At 32.1% G+C, this 23,040-nt stretch overlaps 1 protein-coding gene across 1 annotated transcript in view; it reads left to right on the forward strand.

The window, feature by feature from the left end:
• The window catches only part of LOC119605426 (muscle calcium channel subunit alpha-1-like), a 310,164-nt gene that overhangs the window by 170,113 nt on the left and 117,011 nt on the right, over positions 1-23,040 (forward strand). Inside the window, exons 10-11 of the mRNA XM_037958526.1 lie at positions 12,708-12,854; positions 12,919-13,107. Of these exons, the coding sequence (XP_037814454.1) occupies positions 12,708-12,854; positions 12,919-13,107 (336 nt within the window). The remainder of the gene's footprint in view (positions 1-12,707; positions 12,855-12,918; positions 13,108-23,040) is intronic.

Below are 23,040 nucleotides of genomic sequence, written 5' to 3' on the forward strand. Positions count from 1 at the left end.
CTCACTGAGAAGGCAATTAAACCGAGGTGATATTGTAGTCAACGGTTTATCTAAGGCTTTAACTAGAGACAAGCTATATGCACAAATTTTTAAAATAGGAGAAGTTCTTGGTGTTAATTTGCAACACAATGACATTAACGTGTGCACCTACATTCAAGGCAAAGCCCAGGTGTTGGTTAAGTTCAATAGTATCTACAAAAGGGATCAGCGTATCCAGAAGTACTTTGAAAAAAAATCTCTTTATCTTAATGAACTTTACATAAATGATGAGCAGCCGGTGAATTCAGAAGGAAGTGAAAACGAACAAAATTCCACAGGCGACCAAATGAATACCAATAACCTAAGTGAGATAAGGGTTTATTTAAATGAACATCTAACGCCTATTGCAGCTAAGCTGAATTACATGTGCCGCAAGATGCTGAAAACTAAAAAAATTAAAAAATTCAAACTTTACAATAGAGATGTCCCAGAAGTTAAAATTACATTGAATGATGGTGGTGAAAAAACGTTCAACATTGAAAAACTTCATGTTTTATTTAAGGCAGTCTCATCACAAAACGGTCAACAACAAGATGGTACAAACCATACTGAATAGGAGCTGTAGATTTTTTTTTGCTTTAAATGTATTTTAATTTTGTTATTACAAAATGTCTTATACTTATTGTCAACGTGAATTTTATTTAATTATTGTAAAATTTTATGATAACTTGTTATAATCAGTGTTCATATGCATCTTACTAGTGAGAGTGATAATTGCATTGCAGAGATTATGATAAGTTCCCAACTTATATAATATAATGTGAAATCTTAAACTTTTAACAATCTTTAATTAATTTTGGTATTTCTCTGAAAGTTTCTAACATCTTAATGCATTATTGCTACATATTACATACATTACAGAATTTATTTCTTATTTACTATTTTTGTGGATAGCGTGGATAGCGTGAAAAGCGTACAAATCAGTAATTGATGAAGTTTTGTTTTTGGTTTAGATTTAAACAATTTTGGGGTAACATATTATCTATACAAACACAACAAAGTTTACCATACAATTATGGTTGATAATTTAGGGCTTGTGATTAGCAACAACAGAATGTTTAATACTATTCTTCATGATTCGGGTTTAAAAGTGGCACATTTGAATGCTCAAAGTCTGGTACCAAATCAAAGATCTTCAAAATTTGATGAAGTAAAATATATTTTTCAAGATAGTGTTATAGATGTCATTGGAGTCTCTGAAACATGGTACTCAAGAAATGTTACAGACACGTCAGTTAATATTCCAGGATATAATATTCATAGAAATGATCGTGAAATACCAAGGGGCGGTGGAGTATGTCTATACATCTCTCAGAAATTCAAATCTCGTGTAATTTATCAGAGAATGGTTGAGAGTGTATTTGAGAGCCTTTTTGTGGAGATAATTGTAGGACATAATTGTTCAATTTTAATTGGTGTTATCTATTTGCCTAATCGCAGCTTTAATGTATGTGAAAATGAACTTTGTGATATATCAGCCCAGTATAGTAATGTTATTATGATGGGAGACTTTAATGTTGATTTATTTTCAAGGGCAGAAGAAGTCTATAATTTTTGTAACCACTCTTCTCTTTCCTTGGTTCATAATTCGCAACCAACACATTACTGCAATGATAGACATAGCACATCGCTTATTGATTATTTCTTGGTTTCAAATATTGAAGAAGTTAGTCACAAAGGACAATTTCAACTTCCCGCTTTAAATTCGAATCATGCAATAATATGTATCTCTGTAAATTAATTCAAGAAGCGACCCCATTTTCTATAGAGATTACAAATCTTTTAATTTAAATCATTGTATATCAGATTTAAGGTCTTTGGATTTTTCACCTATTTATACGAATTATATGCCCGATGTACAAATATCATTTTTTAATGCCATAGTTTATGAGTTGTACAATAACCATATTCCCTTAAGGCAACTTAAAAAAAGGAATCCCAACGATTGGATAAATCATCCTGATGTAAAAGCTGCTAGGGAAAATAGGGATTTAGCTTTCCGTGCAATGCGTGAGAATAGATCGGAAAATACTGTTAGAAATTACTGTATCTTAAGAAATAGACTTAAATCCATCATCCGGAAAACTAGAAGGCGATTTTACATAAATTTTTTTTCAAACTGTGATCAAGGGCAAATATGGAAAAGATTGCGATCTGTCGGGGCTATAGGGGATAATCAAAATAACTTGGAAATTGATCCAAACACATTTAATGAATATGCAAGAATGCCAAGGGTTTAGGGTCCAGTTATAGCGTTTGATCGAACATCAAATAATTTGACTGGTTTTTCTTTTAGAAATGTCAATGAAACGGAAGTTTTAAATGCATTATTAAGGTTAAAATCAAATGCAGTGGGTGCGGATATGATACCTTTAAAATTCCTAAAATTAATTTTTCCAGAAATAGTAACCCATCTCACTTTTATTATAAACTCTTGTATTACTAGATCCTACTTCCCATTGGAATGGAAAGTAGGTAGAATTGTTCCTGTTCCCAAAGTAAAAAATCCAATTTCGGTAGAGGACTTTCGTCCAATAACTATTCTATCTTGCTGCTCTAAGATATTTGAAATTCTGTTAAAAGACCAGATGGAACCATTTTTAGAAGAATTTGGTGCTATAAATTCATTTCAATCGGGATTTCGGAAGGGCTTTAATACATCGACCTTAATGCTAGGTATCACAGAGTCTATTCGAGAAAATTTAGATAAACATTTAGTAAGTGTTTTAGTGTTTTTAGATTTAAATAAAGCATTTGACTCTTTATGTCACGAATTGATAGCTAAAAAATTAATTGACCAGTTTGGTTTCAGTATGCTGTCTAGTAAGCTTCTGTCTTCATTTCTAAGTAACCGCTCTCAATATGTTAGAGTAGGAAATCAATGCTCCAATCTTCTTAGTCTGTACAGGGGTGTGCCGCAAGGGTCCATTTTGGGACCCTTGCTATTCTTATTATATATAAACGATATTTTTACAATTTTTTCCAAGTTCAAGTGTTACACTTATGCGGATGACATTCAGTTACTGGCAAGCTCTCGTATTAATAATTTGAAGTCATTAATACGAGAAGTATTAATAATTTGAAGTGAAAGGGATTTAAACATTGAATTAGACAATGTTGTTACCTGGTCTAGGCAAAATTTCCTTGATCTTAATCCTAATAAATGCAAAGTTATGTTCTTTTCAGGAAATTGGGACTGTCACCTAGGTATTTTCCTAAATGGTGAGAGTATTGAGTCGGTGAGTACGTACAAATCGCTCGGCTTCCATATTGACCATAAATTGACTTTTTCTCACCACATCAATTCTATAATATCAAAGGTTTCATGGACTTTACGGAGATTATATAATACGAGTTGTTATTTACCACTTGCGATGAGAAGACGGGTTGGAGTTGCATTATGTATTCCTATATTTCTATATGGTTTAGAAATGTATAGTTGCACTTCTCGTGATAACTTAGCTAGACTTAAATTATGTTTGAACAGAGTGATTAGATACGTTTTTGGTCTACAAATAGGCCAACATATATCAGCTTATAGAATGGATCTATTAGGATATGATTTTGAGGATTATATAAGCTCCCGTCAGATCATATTTTTTTTAAAATCATTAAGTATAATTGTCCATCATATTTGGCTGATAAATTCATTTTTGGAGGTTCAACAAGGTCAAATACAATAGTCTACCCAATGCATTCTACTCTTATTATGCACAGATCTTTTATTATGAAAGTGGCAAGAATATGGAACACAATTATTCCATATACTGAAAGAAGATTTTCACATAGTGTGGCGCAATTTGAAAATATTTTCAAGATGGCAGTTTGAAAGAAACTTATATTTTATTCCGATGTTAAAATTTCTTTATTCAGGGTTGCTAATCATCATTCTTCCTTCTAATTAGTTGTGTTTGTATAGATAAAATTGGGGGTAAATTGTTAAGTAAAATTTTTACATATTAAGTTATTATTTTTATAAATATTTAAGAATTAATATATTTGTGTCAAAATTTGAATTTAATCTACAGCTATTTGGCCCCTTGGGCTTACAGCTGTTATGGATATAAATAAATAAATAAAAATAAATAAATAAATAACGACTGAATTTAATGAAATTTGAACCACACACTTCAAGACTGTTTTGGGAACCTTTAATAGGCATTTTTCGACACATGAATCTGAAAGGGGAAAAATTAGTACGTACTTTTTCTCTAAGCCAATGAATATTATTTATTCTAAAGCCCCCTTCACATAAGCACACAAGTAATATGATCTGTCAAAATTTTGTGTAGAAGGATACGGATGGGATCGTCTAAACACAATATGCATGTTTGAATGTTAAAATGGGCCATAATGCTCCGTCGTGTAGGTACGATAGATTTATCCAGTCCCGCTGTGGAACGATTTTTAAAAAACTATACTGCCATTCTTATTTTTCGTAGCAGGGTGGCTAATTTTTCGAAAATTAGGTATCTGAGGATGTTTGAAGAATGACAAATTTGAATAACAGAGTAAAAGTTGTAACGTTTTTGTAACAGTTAGAGATAGAGAATTTTTATATTTTACTGGACATTTTTTCTCCATAAAAAGATATCAAACTATGTTCACAACAAATGGTTGATATTTGAAAATTTAAACAAACCAAACGAAACTAAAATTTAGGGAATTTTACACTTTTCAAAGAAAATATATAAATTAATAGCAGTGCTTACTTTTACTAATATATTAGTCAGCATTTGCCGCAAAATACACATTTTTATTACTAGTCATACTAAAAATATTTAAACTTTTTCAGATTTAAAAAACATTGCTACTAAATATTGCCGTTCTGTTTTTATGTTTAACTAGAAAAATTGCGACGTTACACTGCAATCTCTAGCAGCAGGAATGAACAGTATTAATCTCTTGTTTTTGTACAAGAAAAAAATATATTTTTGTGCTATAGCAGCGCACACTCACATCTGTTAAACTAATATGGCTAGTATTGATGATATTTTTATTTGCGCTGAGTTTTTCCTAGCAGCAATTAAATTTTGTTTTGCAACTGCTAGCTGCAAATTTATTTATTGTTTTTTTTTTATATTTTATTTTATGAATAAACAGTTATACCAGTGTTACCACAATCTCTAATTAAGGATAATTATTTTTCGCAACATAAAAAATAGTTTGTAAAATATACATAGTGGCACCTCCCATATGAATTAAATACAGAAATCGTTTTTCTCGGAAACTATTAGAGTCAGAATCTTCTAATTTTGACGAAAAACTTTAACTTCATTATGAACATTGGGAAAAAATGAGCAGACTTTTATTAGGGGGCTTGGAACCTCCATATGAATTAAATAAATATGTATATGGTATTGAAAATATGGCTACCCCATAAAACACAACTCAAATTAAAAAAAAAAAATCTTTAGATGTTTTTATTATTTTGTTCTAGTGAATAAACATTTTTGAGCAATGTAGTTGTAAGATAATATGATTATACTTATAACAATTTTATAACCAAATGATAGTTTTAAATATTTTTTGTTGTAGAAATAATAAATTTATAATCACCTTGTATAAAACAGGGTAAACACACATAATTAAAATATTTTTCGTTGAATTCTAATGAGCTTACTTTACAAATTATTCAAAGCACACTGTTAAAATGTGGAAGATTATTATATAAGATCATCGATATATGGATGATAATAAATATACATATAATATCGACATACATAGGACAACATACATACATACACATACAACAGCAGACTACCATACACTACAGACAACATACATACAGAATACATACATACATACATACATACACATACAGACATACATACACATACAGACCATACATACACATACACATACATACAATACAACACAACATACATACACAGACATACACAGACAGACGAAGACAACATACATACAACAGACATACAACAACATACATACCACATAACAACATACATACAGACTAGACAAACAGACAGACAGAAGACAGACCAAAACATACAACGACAACAGACATACAGACAGACAGACAGACAGTACAGACAGACAGACAGACAGACAGCCAGACAGACAGAACAGAAGACAGATCAACAGACAGACAGACATACATACATACATAATACATACATACATTTAAATTACATACATACATACATACATAACATACATACTACCTAAATACATACATACCATACATAACATACATAACATACATACATACAGACATACATAAATACATTTTTTTGTTTACATACATTTACATACATTACATACATACATGCGTACAAATGTGAACTGTAATACTGAATTTAAGCTCATGAAATGTCATAAAAACTGTCAGTGTACTTACATATATATACCTAACATATGTTTATTTACAAATTGCAGCATCAATATTGCCAAAAAATAATAAATAAAACAAAAAATAATAGCAAAACTAAAAAGTTACATTGCTGCTAGGAAAAACTAAACGCAAACAAAATAACATCAATACTCGCCATATTAGTTTAACAAAATTTAGTGTGCGCTGCCGAAAGCACAAAAATATATTTGTGTTGGCCTGCAATTATGTCTGCCTGCTACTAGAAATTGCAAACACGAGTTGCAATTTTTATATTAATACGAATATATATGACTGCAATTTTTAGTAGCAAAGTGATACAAAAATTATAAACTTTCATATTTATTTTATAGTCATATACAAGAGAGGTGGTGCTAGTGCTGCATATTTAAACGCTGATTAATAGCACACTAATACTAAAAAAATGATTTGTAATTGTATTAATTTTATTGTCATAAATTAGTTTTATATAAGTATTTTTGTGAAAAATCATAGCAACCAATGTCAATATAGCGTTTTTAGAACAATTTAATTGATTTTTTTTGAAAATAAACAATTGTACTTTTTTTATTCAATTGTGCTGCTTTTTTCACTACGATGTACGTTTTTTGTTGATTTCAAATCTGACAAGCCTAGATCAGGGATGTATTTTTATGTAATCTCAAAAAGTGAAACAGCTGTTTCCATCTTACTTTGTAAATTTTCTATACCAATCGTGTAAACACAAAAAGTATAATTCATACGACTTTTATTCTCTTTTTTGAAATACGGATGGAGTTTCATCTTACTTATCTTTAGTCTTTTCGTACGTAAAGTGTGATCGTGTGAAGGCATGCATGCATTGATCTATAGATTTAATATTATAATTCACTTAAAATCCGGTCAACGCCGAGTACAAAAAGCTAGTTGCTATATAATAAACATACTTATAAGAGTTTAAACTTTATTCTTGGAAGGACTTTTCAGAATAAATTTCAGCATCCTAGCTTTTCCCGTTTGTACTGTACAGTGCATCTAAATACTTAATTTAATGTCTCCAGATTAAATGTTATAGAAAATTCAAATGTACCTTTTGTAGAACACAAAAGTACCAAAACGTCCTCTTTTAGAGGTTCTAACATAATCCGGGCTCTATATACTTAATTTCATGTCTCCATATTCAATATTATAGAAAAATCAATAAGTTCCTTTTGTAGAACGAAAAAGTACCAAAAAGCTCCCTATTAGGTTCTCACCTAATCCGGGCCCTACGTGCTAAATTTCATGTTTCTAGGTTCAATATTGTAGAAAATTCAAAAAGTACATTTTTTAAAACAAACAAGTACCAAAAAGTCCCCTTTTATAGGTTCTCACTTTAACCGGAGTCTACATACTTAATTTCATGTCTCTAGCCAATAACAACACACTGCTTCATTCGTAATTGTTGTTCTTGCTTTGCCTTTTTTTAAACAAGTAATATAATAACAAAATTTACCAGAGTTTAAATATTAGTAGATGCTTTTATATTTTTATTTTTGACTTTGCAATAAATATGCATTTACCTCATATTTAAAAATATGCACATTTAAAAAATGGTTCTGTTCAAAATATTTCTAGTATTTTTGCTAAAAATATTTACCCATACAAACTATTGCATATTACAGCTTACAGACAAATATAAAATGTTTTCACTTACAATATATTACGCAGCAACTCGCTAACATATTTATAATACACACATATATTTCATATGGCTTGCCTATAATATTAAAATATTTTCCTACACAAATTATTCGCAGTCAACAATATTGAAGCCATGCGAGCAGTAATATACGAACATGAAATGTACGCAAGCAGAGCATATATGTGCCGACGAAAACACGAAACAAAACGATAGTCGCGACTATCAGGTTACAATATTTTTACTATCAAACTTAAATATTATTTACTATAGGAAATGACTTATGGTCTAAAATTTAACATTTCATGTTGAACTTGAAAAATTATAAAATGTGAAAAATGTATGCAAGATATAACCAAATTTTATTTAGAAAATAATTGAAAACGTTTATATCTATGTATGTTTTATGTATATTATGGGAAAAATGTATGCATGAAATAACCAAATTTTAATTAGAAAATTTTTGAATTGAATTATTGAATGTATGTATTTATTAAATTTATGTTTAATTTTTATGTGGAGTATTAAAATGTATGTATTTGTATTGATTGTAATATAATTAGAAAAAAATTATATAAATACTTAGAGGATCATATGAATGTAAAAATATATTCAAATATGTATATATGTAAAAAATTGTTTTTACAGGCTATATTTAAACATATTGTTTGTAACAGGATGACAATAAGTTTGTAAATTAGTAGTGTCTATGAAATGATCAATAATGAAGGAAATTATAGGTATTTTAGAAATTTGTAACAGGATGGCAAAAAATTAAGAGGGGACATAAAAAGTTGTTTTTGTAATTTTACATTGTGAAAGGTTAAAACAACAAAAATGTATGAGTGTATTACATACATATACAAGTATGTTTTTCATATGCATGTGTCACATTTCTATAAATTATTATTACATACACTCAATTATCTTACAATAATGAATGAACAGGCGCGAAGAAAAAAATATATAGGTGTTAATAAATTTGCATATGCCATTGCCAACCTTTTGAATTTGCATGAGAGAGACTAAATAATAATGATATTTCTTTCCTCTTCTCCCCACCACAAATTCAAGTAAAGCAAAAAAAAGGATCTTGGGTAAACCATCGTTAAGGAATGTGCGTAAAATGATAAAGTAGGAAAGAGAATTTCTACTACAGGTCATTTTTATGACGAATGTATTTTTGCATCACACGTACATATCTTCTTCCCTCCACCAATTCAGGGAAAAAATGACCTATCGTAATCCACCGTTATGGAATGTGCGTGAAAAGTAGGAAAGAAAAGTGCTGTTACAGGTCATTTTTATGACGAATGTGTTTTTTGTTATTGTTTCACACATACTTACATACATACATATGTATATACAAAACCAGATATAAATGGTGTTGCATATTTGAATATATTTTTACATTCATATGATCCTCTAAGTATTTATATAATTTTTTTCTAATTATATTACAATCAATACAAATACATACATTTTAATTCTCCACATAAAAATTAAACATAAATTTAATAAATACATACATTCAATAATTCAATTCAAAAATTTTCTAATTAAAATTTGGTTATTTTATGCATACATTTTTCCCATAATATACATAAAACATACATAGATATAAACGTTTTCAATTATTTTCTAAATAAAATTTGGTTATATCTTGCATACATTTTTCACATTTTATAATTTTTCAAGTTCAACATGAAATGTTAAATTTTAGACCATAAGTCATTTCCTATAGTAAATAATATTTAAGTTTGATAGTAAAAATATTGTAACCTGATAGTCGCGACTATCGTTTTGTTTCGTGTTTTCGTCGGCACATATATACTCTGCTTGCGTACATTTCATGTTCGTATATTACTGCTTGCATGGCTTCAATATTGTTGACTTCGAATAATTTGTGTAGGAAAATATTTTAATATTATAGGCAAGCCATATGAAATATATGTGGGTATTATAAATATGTTAGCGAGTAATATATTGTATGTGAAAACATTTTATATTTGTCTGTAAGCTGTAATATGCAATAGTTTGTATGGGTAAATATTTTTAGCAAAATACTAGAAATATTTCGAATGGGAGCAATTAAATATATTATATTCATAAAATATATTTATATTTTAATATTACATACGTATGCATAGGAGAAAATATGCATTTTGGTTACTAATATATTAGTAATTTTAATCACTGAAATTTACCGTTTGATTATGTGCGTTGTTGTAGTTTGTATATTATTCTGTCTCCGCATGCACCTAAAATCTCAATTTTTGCTCATATCTCCGTTATTTATGAACCGATTTTGCTGATTTTAAATGGCGAAAGCATGTCTGACAGATTTGTTGAAGATTTGGATCCCGAAAATATCTGGGATCTTTAGAAAATTTATTTCAACAAACATACAGATAGACTTGTACATGGACCGGCTTTAGCCATGTATAAAAATTGCCACCTGATTTCTTCATTGAAGATTGAAGGGGCGGTGGTGAGTCACGTAAAGCACTTTGACTTCAAACATACAGACAGAGAGACAGACAGCGGACAGACGGACATAGCTTAATCGACTACGCTATCTACATATAAGGACTCGGAATATATATTCTTTATAGGGTTGGAAAATTATATTATAGAAATTACAAACGGAATGACATATAAAAATATATGGTGCTAAAAAGTTAAACATAGAAGTTAATCTATATTTGTAAAAACTAGCTGCGTGTACCCCCGGGTTTCTTCGAAAAGTAAAGAGAATATTTTTCTATCTGTAATGACTTTTTTTGAAATAGATATCAAAATGTAGCTTATAACGATAAAATAGTTATTATATTTGTCTGCCTTTTTGAATTCTTAAAGTCCGTTTCTGGACCAAAAAGTCCCTTAAAAATGTAGAAATGAGAAATCTCAACATTGAAATCCATATGAACGTTTGCCGACTAAAGAAATGGGACTGGGTTTTCCCGCAAAATGTAAATATGAAAAATTGGAAAGGGTTTTTTAATTTATATTGTTTCTAGGGTAGCGAAGCACACTGGGTATAGATAGTATACATATAAAAGCACGTGTAATACTACATACATTATGTAGTATATTATAAATCTCTATGTAAGTCTGTTTGTTTGTTTTTCTTAAATGCATATTATTGATTGTTTAAGAGCAAAAGAATTTATGATTTAGTTTTTATACCCACCATCAAAAAAGATTGGGGTTATATTGATTTTATCATTCCGTTTGTAACACATCAAAATATTGGTCATACACCCACATAAATCGACAATTGTCATGACGTTCTTGCTAAAGCTCTTCAATTACACATCAGTATGATATGTCATAGATTTGTCCCTAGTGTTCACAACGTAACGATTTTGTCTTAAGAACATTTGACAAAACATATGAAAATGTCAGGGGATGTCATGGTTTTTTGTATGGGAAGTAGTGACAAATGCATCAGGGATTCTAACATGTCATGAAGTCTTTCCCGAAGACGTCTTAGAGAAATTTCCAACTGGGATATTCTGGGTCCTAATTAAATTCTAAAGAGTTGTCAGTCCGACTGTCCGTCTGTATGTTTGTTGAAAGCACGGTAGAGGCCGAACGAAAAGAGGTAGAGGGTTGAAATTTCAACAAATATTCCTTACAGGTAAGGTCTGTTTGGTATTGAAAATGGGCATTATCGGTCGTTTTCAGATAGCCCCCATACAAGTGGAAACCCGAAAAACATAGCGATGAGATTTGAAATGAATAAGTTAAATATAAGCCTAAACTCTCTTCCAAATTTTATGAGGATCGGTAAACTTATAACTGAATAAAAATGTGAGTACCGCGATGAAATTCGAAAAAAATAAATATTGTCTAAACCGATGAGGATAGGTTCATAATTGATTCTACCCTCCATATAACCACTTTTACAAAAAAAAAAAAAACAGATTATGATTATAAGATTATTAAAACTAGACAAAGTCGATTTGTTTTTAAAAATTAATATTTTTAATTCGGAAGAGCACGGTCCATACTTAAGCCCTCATTAAAGGCCCTCTTCCAAATATTACCGTGATGTTCATATTATCGATCTTCATATATCGATATACATACATATGTTGATAAAATTCAACATAGATCTAATAAATTGGAAAATTTTGTATACAAAACAAAAGCATCGGTTCGTAAATAAATATCACAGTTTTTTTTTATAAGGAAGCATTCCTTTTCGGCAATGATTTGATGGTGGGTATATAAGATTCGGCATGGCCGAATATAACACTCTTTTTTAAAAATACTTCATAAGCACAAAGTTTGGCGTATAGTAGTGCTAGCAGTCACTTTATCGATATACATATATTGATAAATTTATGGTTGTGACTATAAGCGAAAAGTACTGTATATCTTTTAGAGACCTATAAGAATAATAATATATATATTTTTTTTAATATTTTTAAAACAACTCTGCGTAGCAATTCATAAGTATTAAATTCGATTCAGAAAATGTAAAACAAATTTGAACACAAATATAATGCGGCCTGTACTCTTTAAATATTTTGATATAAAAGCAATTAACAATAATTTTTATCTTTTATCATTCTTTTTATCTTTTATCATTGTTTTGATATAAAAGCAATTAAAAATAATTTTTATCTTTTATCATTGTTTGAATAGAACTATTTTGGTGATGCCTGGAACACGTTTGATTTTATCATTGTCCTTGGAAGTTTTATAGACATTGTATATAGCGAAATCAAAACCAAGGAACAAGTATTGACTACACCGTGCACGGTAATGCAAGGTTGTAAGCCAAAGGCCAAAGTAAGTACAAAAACACTGCAAGTATTTTCATCTTCATACATAAATTTACTTTTTTTTGTACTAGGGCGGCTCCACATTAATTTCTATTAACTTCTTCAGGCTATTTCGTGTCATGCGCCTCGTTAAATTATTGAGTAAAGGTGAAGGTATTAGAACATTATTATGGACGTTCATTAAATCGTTTCAAGCACTACCATATGTAGCGCTCTTGATTGTGATGCTTTTCTTTATATACGCCGTTATTGGAATGCAGGTAAGAACTGACCGATACACAATGTTTTGTTACATGAACAACAATAAAATTAATTAACTCGCCACACCTCCGCTATAGGGCAAAATCTAAATACGAATGTATGGATAAAAACTATGACAGAAACATGTATTTTTGAGTTTTAGAAAAATAATTGGCAAAAGATTGTTTTTTAACAAATAGGAATATTTTTTAGCTTTGTTACGGATCGTGTTGTTCGAACGTAGAGTGATCTGCCGACTAGCTCGCCACGGTATCTTCTAGGGTGTGTTCCCTCCCTCACTCTCGTCCCAACCTGAAACAATATGGCGCCCAATCGAAAGGCTTCGGCATTCCACACCTGCAATAAAAAGAAGCTGAAGAGTACATACTATCAAAGCACAGTACAATAGAATAGTAGGGAAGTGCAATAGTAGAATGTAAGTTGTCAGATTGTGTTCAATAATTGTGATTCATAGCCATTATTATTTAAAAGAAATGCTAATGTAGTATGCAAAGCAATTAATGAATTCAATCAGACTACTTACCACAACACACCGGAGAAGATGTGATTCCATAGGAAAAGAAATATGTATAATCCTAAGTGTCCTAGTCTGTATCCAAAAAAAAAAAAAAATTTATTTAGTAGAATCAGTTTGACGTTAGTAAATATATATATAGAATAGAATTTGATCGATAGCCGCTTTAAACTAAAGTTTAAAGGTCTGTAGTATCGGCAAATAATATTTCGGTTCAAACACCTTTCAAATAAACCAGTCATAATGACTAGCCGTTTTCTTTGTTTCCGTTTTAAAGTAGTATGAATGTAACATGTAGCGAATTGTTTTTTTTTTTTTTTAATAAAAGAATTAGAACAGCAAACCTTTTCACACCGAGTACCAGCAACCCTTAAATAAGAGATTGTATACCAATAATAAAAATTAGAATCTTGTCAATTTACATCATACGTTACTACTTATATTTCGTGATTAGTTTTTATACCCTACACCACTTTAGTGGGGAGGGTATATTGGATTTGTGCTGATATTTGTAACATACAAAAATATTCGTCCTAGACCCACCTTAAAGTATACCAATCGGCTTAGAATCGAGTCGATTAAGCTATGTCCGTCCGTCCGTCCGTCTGGCTGGCTGTCCATGTAAACCTTGTGCGCAAGCTACAGGTCGCAATTTTCAAGATAATTAGATGAAATTTGGCACGTACGTTTTATTTGACCCAAGGACAAAGCCTATTGAAAATGGTTAAAATCGGTCCATTATTTCACCTAGCCCCCATAGAACAGAACCCCCCGAAAAGGGCTTCTGAGCTCATAATTATGTTAAATATACAGATATATCGATAAAATGCGGCACAACTAAGTTTTATAGAAGTCTTATTGACCCTGCCAAATTTCATAAAGATCGGGCCCCATTTGACCCTAGCTCCCATACAAAGCCCCCTTCAGAAAATTACTTGAATGACCCAAATTAACTTATAAACACAAATATCGCGATGAAATTCAGCACAATAAAATATTATGTAAATATAAATATATTCACAAAATGTTATCGGGCTTGGTCCATATTTGCCCCTAGCCCCCATATAAAGCCTCTTTCAGAAAATTAGTTTTTCATCCATAAATTGCTTAAATGTATCGGAACAAGGGAATATTGAAGATAAATGCTTTATTATGAAAAATAAATCACATTTAATATTCATAACTGGTGTAGGGTGTCATATGGTCGGCCACGCCCAACTATAGTTTCTTACTTGTTTTTTATGTTTCCGTGAATCTTTATATATATACTACATTATTTTTTTTAATTGCATTAAGTTATTTATATCACGATTTATTTAATTAATTCCTTATTTTTTTTAATATTTTTTATTTGTGTTTCAAACTATTTATTTTATATTTTATTTATTAAGACCGTTATTTTTTTAACTATTGTTTATGTACTATTCTATTTAGTTATATGTAGTGTGTCTTGATTAATACGTGTCTGATTAGTTATTTGATATTTTTAAACATTTAAAATCATATTCTAGTATATTGTCTGATTGATGTTATTGAATCAGCTACGTATAAACTTTTTATGTTTAATTTATATAATTACCCTATTTTAATCCTTTTAAATTATTATAAACCAAAAGTCCTTATAAAAACAGACTGCCCATAACAAAGTATATTCTATAGACATCGAGAGATTCTTTAGTACACGATTATGAATATAGAGACTAGGTCTCAGTCCAATAACAGAAAGAGAATACGCCAACCACATTTTGACCTCAACCGTTCCATACCGCACGTATTGCCTAAAATACCAAGGAAAAACAAAAATTTATCGAAAATGAGTAGTAGTGAGAATAATTTTAATATACAAGACTTTGTAGATCTTTCAGGGACCATAAATACTAGGACTATTCCACAAACTAGCAACGCGTCAAGACCTTTAGAAAGTATAGCACCTGAAGTTAGGGAAATGGTGGTAGATGAGGCGTTAGTAGTTCAAAGGTCTTTAGAAGACAAAATTAGGAGAATGGTACAGGAAGAAATGACTGAGATTAAGAAAAGCATAGCAGAATTAACAAAAAGCTTGGTAGACCTTTCGAAAACCACGGCTCCAAACCAGGCATTAAGAGTAGATCAGAATCCTTCGACAAATGATAGATCATCACTAGTCGATGGTCGGTTAAATATTAGGCCTGCCTCTGAAAATAGTTCCGAAAACAATAATTTTAGTATAGGCAATGTGGCTATGCCTTATAAACAGACAGAATGCGGAAATGACACGAATACGAGTAGATAAATTGGGAATCAATTTTGACGGTAACCCATCTCATTTAAGCATAGATGATTTCGTTTTCCGTCTCGAGCATTTACAAATGCATTACCAGATTCCGTGGTCTGAGGTGTTGAGAGATTTCCATCTATTAATGGCTGGATCAGCCAGAGAATGGTATTGGCTTTATATACGCACACACGGAGCGGTGGATTGGCCAGGTCTTAAGCATGCATTAATGGGACAATATAAAACTACCAGATCCAATTTCGAAATCATGAGAGACTTAGTTGAAAGGAAACAACAAACTGGGGAAACTATCGACAGTTATTTTCAAGCTATGTGTCAAATTCGTTCACGTCTTATACAGCCAATTCCGGAATACGATTTAATTAAAATTATAACAAGAAATATGAAAGAAAACATATGATCCGTTGAACAGTTGCGTTTGGAATGTAACGAAGCTGAAAAGAACTTTCCGAGAAAAGAATTCCGTAATATGCCACCCATAATACGCTCTACCAAATATGTCAACGAAATGTATTGCGAAAATAAGGAGGATAACGAAATATCACACGATGATTATGAGGATGTGGCAGCCTTAAATGTAAACCTGCAACAAAGAAATTTACCAGTAACCTGCTGGAATTGTAGGCAACCCGGACACGTTTTTATGGAATGTACGTCATTGGAAAGAGCTTTGTTCTGTTACAAATGTGACAGACAAAACGTGATTACACCTCGCTGTCCGAATTGTCAATTGGGAAGCCCGTTCAGGAGTTTGGGTGCGAAGGGGAACCCACGCTCGGCCAGCAATCGTGCCCCTACAGAGAATTAAATGGAATTAAAAATATATTAAGTGAAAATCAAATTAAGTCGAATGAACCTCCAACTACTAAAAATCTATCACATATTAGACATTACTTAACTAGGGATGAAAGACAACGAAATTATGACGAAGTTAGAGCTCATATTTTTGGAGAAGATAATTCCAAACCAAAGTTGAGCAGGATACAAAAAGTGCGAGAAAAGTTTAGGGAAAGAAGAAAAAAACGTAGAATAATGATAGAATCCATTAAAAAAGCTAGTAGATATGATGGTGATAACAGAAGCTTCGCGAAAGTAACCATTGAAGGAATGACAATTAAGGGATTACTAGACACAGGGGCGTCAGTGAGTATATTGGACAAAGGATGTAGGGAAATAATACAAGAATTGGGTCTTAGTATTCAGCCATTACTGACGAATGTAAAAACGGCGAGTGGTCAATTTCAGAGAGTACTAGGCACAGTAATGGTATCCATACAGTATAACGATCAGATTGATAAAATGTTACTATACCTCTGCCCTGACAAGAACTTTATCTAGGGATCAATTTTTGGAGACTATTCAAATTGGCTCCAGATATCATAGGAGTGAATGAAATAAATATTGTTGAATTAAAAAATGATACTGAGCCAAAAAGTGAAAATTACAAACTAAAACCACACGAACTAGACGAACAACAAAAGCGAACATTAGACAAGGTAATTAAGGAATTTGACACATTTGAGGAAAAGGGTTTAGGATTGACACATTTGGAAGAGCACAGAATCAAATTAATCGATGGAGCAGAGCCCATAAAGGATAGGTATTACCCCATTTCTCCTGCAGTCCAAGAGATAACGTATCAGGAAATTGACAATATGTTAAAGTTGAACGTAATAGAATTAAGTGAAAGACCCTGGTCAAACCGAACAACAGTAGTTAGAAAACCCGGCAAGAACCGTTACTGCTTAGATGCAAGAAAATTGAATAAGGTAACGGTGAAGGATGCATACCCCCTACAAAATATAGAGGGTATATTAAGCAGGATAGATGAAACACATTATATTAGTAGTGTCGACCTGAAGTATGCCTTTTGGCAAATTCCCTTAGAGGAAAAAAGTAAATCTTATACAGCCTTTACTGTAGCAGGAAGACTCTTATACCAATTTCGAGTGATGCCATTCGGCCTATGTAATGCCGATTAATGGACAGAATCATCCCAAGTAGTCTAAGGGACAATGTCTTCATATATTTGGATGATGAAAATTCTGCTTCCAGGAATTAAAATATTTGGGATTTATATTAGGGGGTGGCACCTTAAAAACGGACCCGGATAAGATACAAGCAATAAGAAACATAAAGTTACCAAGAACAGTGAAACAAATCGCTGAAAATGGGGAGAGATTACCGGATCTAAAAATAGTAGATGGTAAAATTTTTAAACGATTGATGAATGAACCAGGTTTGGAAGACCATCAATGGAAATTGTGGATACCTCCAAACCTTACTCAGGCTATCATTGAAAAAGCACATTCAACGAGCCTTTCAGCTCATGGGGGAATGGCAAAAACCATTGAAAAAGTCAAAAGATTCTTTTATTGGCCGAAAATGGTATTATAAATTAAGGAATTTGTCAAGAATTGTATAATATGTAAAGAAACCAAACCGGCTAATATACATTTAATGCCCGAAATTGGAAATGAAGTGATAACGGAAAGACCATTTCAAAAGCTGTATGTAGACTTTCTTGGAAAGTATCCGAGGTCGAAAAAAGGAAACAGCTGTATATTTATCGTAATGAATCACTTTACAAAATTTGTGTTTCTTAAGGCCATGCGAGAAGCGACAACGGCGAATATAATTGAATTTTTAACCCATGCAATATTTCATAAATTTGGGGTCCCAGAAGTAATTCATAGCGACAATGGATCACAATTTGTAGCGAAACATTTCCAAGAATTTTTGAAAACATTCGGTATCACACACATAAAAACAGCAGTTTATTCTCCACAGTCTAATGCCTCGGAAAGAGTCAATCAATCAGTCTTAGCTGCTATGTGCATTGAGGAATTCAATACATTTCTCCACAGGACATACACCATTTTTTAATTATTTGGATTTCACATGTATTCAAACGGGTCTGATTACAGACTTGCACGATAATTATCATCTCTAACAGATCATCAAATAGCTAGCGTCACAAGTAATGAGAAATTAGAATTGATAAGGGAACATATAAAGAGAAATATTCATGTAGCCTATGAAAGGAGTTCGGCAAGATATAATAGGAGAGCTCGATGTATCAAACTTACTCCGGGACACTGGCTGGAGCAGGGCCAGCCAAAGTCGTTTTTAATAAAGAATGATTGAATCGTAAATGCTAATCCTCCCAAAGAAAAGAAGGCTCTAACCAACCTATGGAATAAAGTAAAACTGGTTGATAATTCAGATAATCCAGGAAAAGTGAGGAAAAATGTAGCCAAGTGGGTCAAAGTAATATAAAAGGAAGATAAAAAAAGTACAAAATTAATAATAATACATCCCTATATAACCAAAAAAAAAAAAAAAATTATTATATAATATTCTATTGTCATTACGTATTTTTAAATATTAAGGTTAGTTTGTAAGTGAATCTGTTGAGTGTAGTCCCAAATATTTGTTTGTAAATCTCTTTATATATATGTATGTCAATTTTGAAAACCTAAAAACAAATAGGATATTTTGTAAAGGAGAGTTCAGTTGGGAAAGTAAACAGGATATACAATAGTATCTGTGAGTAGCTTTTAGTATACTGAGTTAAATTAATGATATCTGAAAATCCAGTTGAGTGAGCTCATTCAGGTGTAGAAAAAAATTAGTGATTTGTGACGGTGTAAGTGTGTACCGGACATTACTATTGTGAATCAGGTTATATTTTCCTTCCCCTTTTGATAAGAGTGAATAGTAGATACTCTTTGTTTCTGTGTTTCCCCTACATATGTGAAAGAGAAACATTAGAATTATAATTTTTATGTTTGTAACGATAATTTAAGTTTTTTTTATTTATTTATTGATATATTATTAAGAAAAGAAGAAAAAAAGAGAATATTAGAAATAGAATATAGACCGAGAAATTTAAAATTAGATTGTTGTTTGAAGTCCAACGCCTGTAAAACAGGATTCGATTTAATTTTATAGTTTCGGCCTGCAAATAAAAATAAAAGAAAAGAGAATTTTAAATAAAGAAAAAAGAACAACCAAATGTTAGATTTAAGTTTAGAAATAAGGAATAAGCATTTAATGAGAGATTATAATAAATAATGTGAGACTAGATTAAGAGAAAGATGAAGGCTTAAGTATTTTTATATGGGTTGCTGATATGAGGTAAGGGAAGAGAAAATGTATGACATACGGGGGTCGTCTGAAAATATGATGGCATAGAGAGACGATCAAGGTTGGGAAGGGCGGTTGGAGACTTACACCTGTCTCCCTATTCTGCTGCATGTGAGTTTAGTTAGTTAGTTAGTTTGAAAGGAGGATGTATATACATCAAATCCGAAGAAATACACCTAGGCCTCTAGGCCTGTTGTGCGCTCTTTAACCAGTGCCTCAGGTGGGAATCGAACCCACCACCTCAGGTCTACCAGACTAGAACACTAACCACTAACCTACCGGAGGCCACTGCATGTGAGTTTAAAGTAAGTTGTTATTGTTTCCAGCAAAATTTTTTTATTTGTTTACGGTTCGGGACGAGAGTGAGGGATGGATATTGGACCCAGGACGAAGAATATTGAAATAACCCCGTGGATCTTATAATTAGTATCTCTGCAGAATCGGCACAATACAGTTTTATATAAATGAGTCTAATTGACCCACAGTGTTCGATTTTTAAATTTAGGTGGGGAAAAATAATTACTCAAAAATAAAAGACAGAATGAGAAATCGTTTAGCGAAGTGAGGTTTCGTTACGCAATAGTTACGCAAATTATTAATTTTTCGAGAATTCCCAAAGCTCCTACTGCCAGACCATAATCCACATGCATTGAGTCTGATTGCAAAGTTAAGGGCTAGTTGAATCGCCATCAGGTCGGCTTGTAACCAAGAGTGCCTTCAATGGCTGAGAAGTGTTTTCCATTGCCTGCCACCATACTATGACGCCATAAAATAATATGGGCTTAATAACCGCTTTCAAAATCCAGTTTATACATTTACCCCGTGTCTATATTAGACAAATATTTATCACAGCACTTCACAAAACGTCGGCAGAAAAATTTTCAGTTTTTTGTTAATACATAGGGGTAACAAAACGCTGATTTTATCACGACAACTCATAGATAATTTTATTGAAATAATGCAATATTTTATAAAAACAATTAAAATTAAATGCAAAATTTGTAAATAAACACTATTTTCACTAAACAAAATTGTAAACAAATTTTACAAGACAACGTTGTCTATACAATTGTTTAGACAACAATGTCATAACGAAGTTATAACGCCAATAAATACTGTCTGTACCTGCTAATTTTTTATAATGATAACAATTTGACGTTTAGCATAATAAATATTTGTCTAATATAGACACAGGGTTAGGGTTAACACCCCAATAGGTGCCAACTGCTCTCCTGCAAGTATAGATAGCTATAATTGTCCTATTTTGAATATTCATATTCCAGGATAGTTTACTGCCAAGGATTACTCCAAGGTATTTCGCATGATCAGTAGTTTGAAGCCTTATTTCGTTCAGCTTTTGAGATAGAAAGTTTTTTACCGTTTATCTCCTAGTCAAGAGAACAAGCTCAGTTTTCAGCAGATTCACACTGAGTCTGCAAGAAACGCTGCACTTAGGTACTAAGCAAGCTAAGAGCAACTGGCATACAGCTGAATATGGTATCAAGTAATTTTCCCTTTGTCAACACAGCAACGTCGTCAGCTACAGCCTTAATTTTCCTTTTATCTAATTCAATTAGCAAGGAGTTCATGGCCACATTCCACAGAAGGGGAGACAAAACTCACTCTAGAATCTTGAAAAATACGCAAGAATGATTGGTCTGTAGTCCTTTGGTTTTGTATGTGATGCCTTGTCTCCTTTGGGAATAAAGAGCACATTACATCTCATCCACATGCATGGCATGTATAATGTCCTTATGCATGCATTATAATAGCTAGCAGCCAGGGAATAACAAGATCCTCGTATATCCGCAGGAATAATACCGTCCGGACCCGCTGACACCTCAGCATTAATAGGTTGACAGCCCTTAAAATGGGTGTCCAGTAAAACTTATTAAGATTCCCTACAGGACATTATCCAGTTGCCACACGGTTTTTGAACATAACTCGGGACAACATGTGAAATAGACAATATTTCGCGAAGACGATTTGCTTCGGAGGAACCCTCGACTTTAGTACAGAAGGATCTCCATGCCTTCCTCTTCGCATTTCTCGTCATACTTTTAAAGTGATTCACCTGTAAGCTGACCAGTTCTTTGTCCTCTTCGCCTTATTGAACAATATACCACACTCTTTCCTAGAGTTCGCAATTTCCGCACTCCACCATGGACTTACCCCTTTTTACGGAAGGTTTACAAGCAATACTAGTTGCTAAACAAAAAGCATCTGTTAAGTTTTGCACAGCTGCATCAATCTCCTCAATATTTTCAAAGACGATGAAAGTAGATTGTGTTGTACTTCCCAGTTAGTCTTCTTTGTATTAAGAATACTATTCGTATTCCCCCTTATATTACCAATCGTTAAGTCAATATGTCAATGGTCAGTCAATTGTCAGACATAGAACAGCCGTTAGATACAGTCCAATGCGTTATAAAATATCGGTGCTTTGCACACACAGGTGTGATTTCTAGTATCACTTTCCTTTTATATACAATACAATTGGGTTCAGAAGCCATTTTTACTGAAATTAAAAAGTTGCTCACCTCTTATATTGGTGTCACTGCTACCCCAGATACTGTGCTGCGAGTTAGCACATATGATGACAGGGATATTGTGCATATTCGCCTTGTCTACCAGTCTACGGACGTTATTGTTAGGAGGACAATCGCCGTGGTCATGGGCCATGTAGCTTGAAACCAGTCATGTAGTGGTGTCGCTATGCTCTAGTACGGCTGCGACCGTATCTTCGTCACTGAAATCAGATAGGATGAAGATATGTAAACTGGTTTTATGAAGACAGTTATGAGCGTTGAAGTAATTTTCTGTAGGGGATCATATATGAGACGTATGGTCAATTATGGATAAATTCTCATAAAATCTGACAGAGATATTTTAGTTCCTTTAAAACTTGATTATGGTGAATTTTGTTGCTATATTGCAGGACATTATGAGCTTTAAAGTCATTTTCTGAGGAGACTTTTTATGAGGGATAGAGTT

The sequence above is a fragment of the Lucilia sericata genome, unplaced genomic scaffold (assembly GCF_015586225.1).
Source record: "Lucilia sericata isolate MDLA Ls3-8-SP2 unplaced genomic scaffold, ASM1558622v1 Contig000484F_arrow, whole genome shotgun sequence".
NCBI classification, from domain to species: domain Eukaryota; kingdom Metazoa; phylum Arthropoda; class Insecta; order Diptera; family Calliphoridae; genus Lucilia; species Lucilia sericata.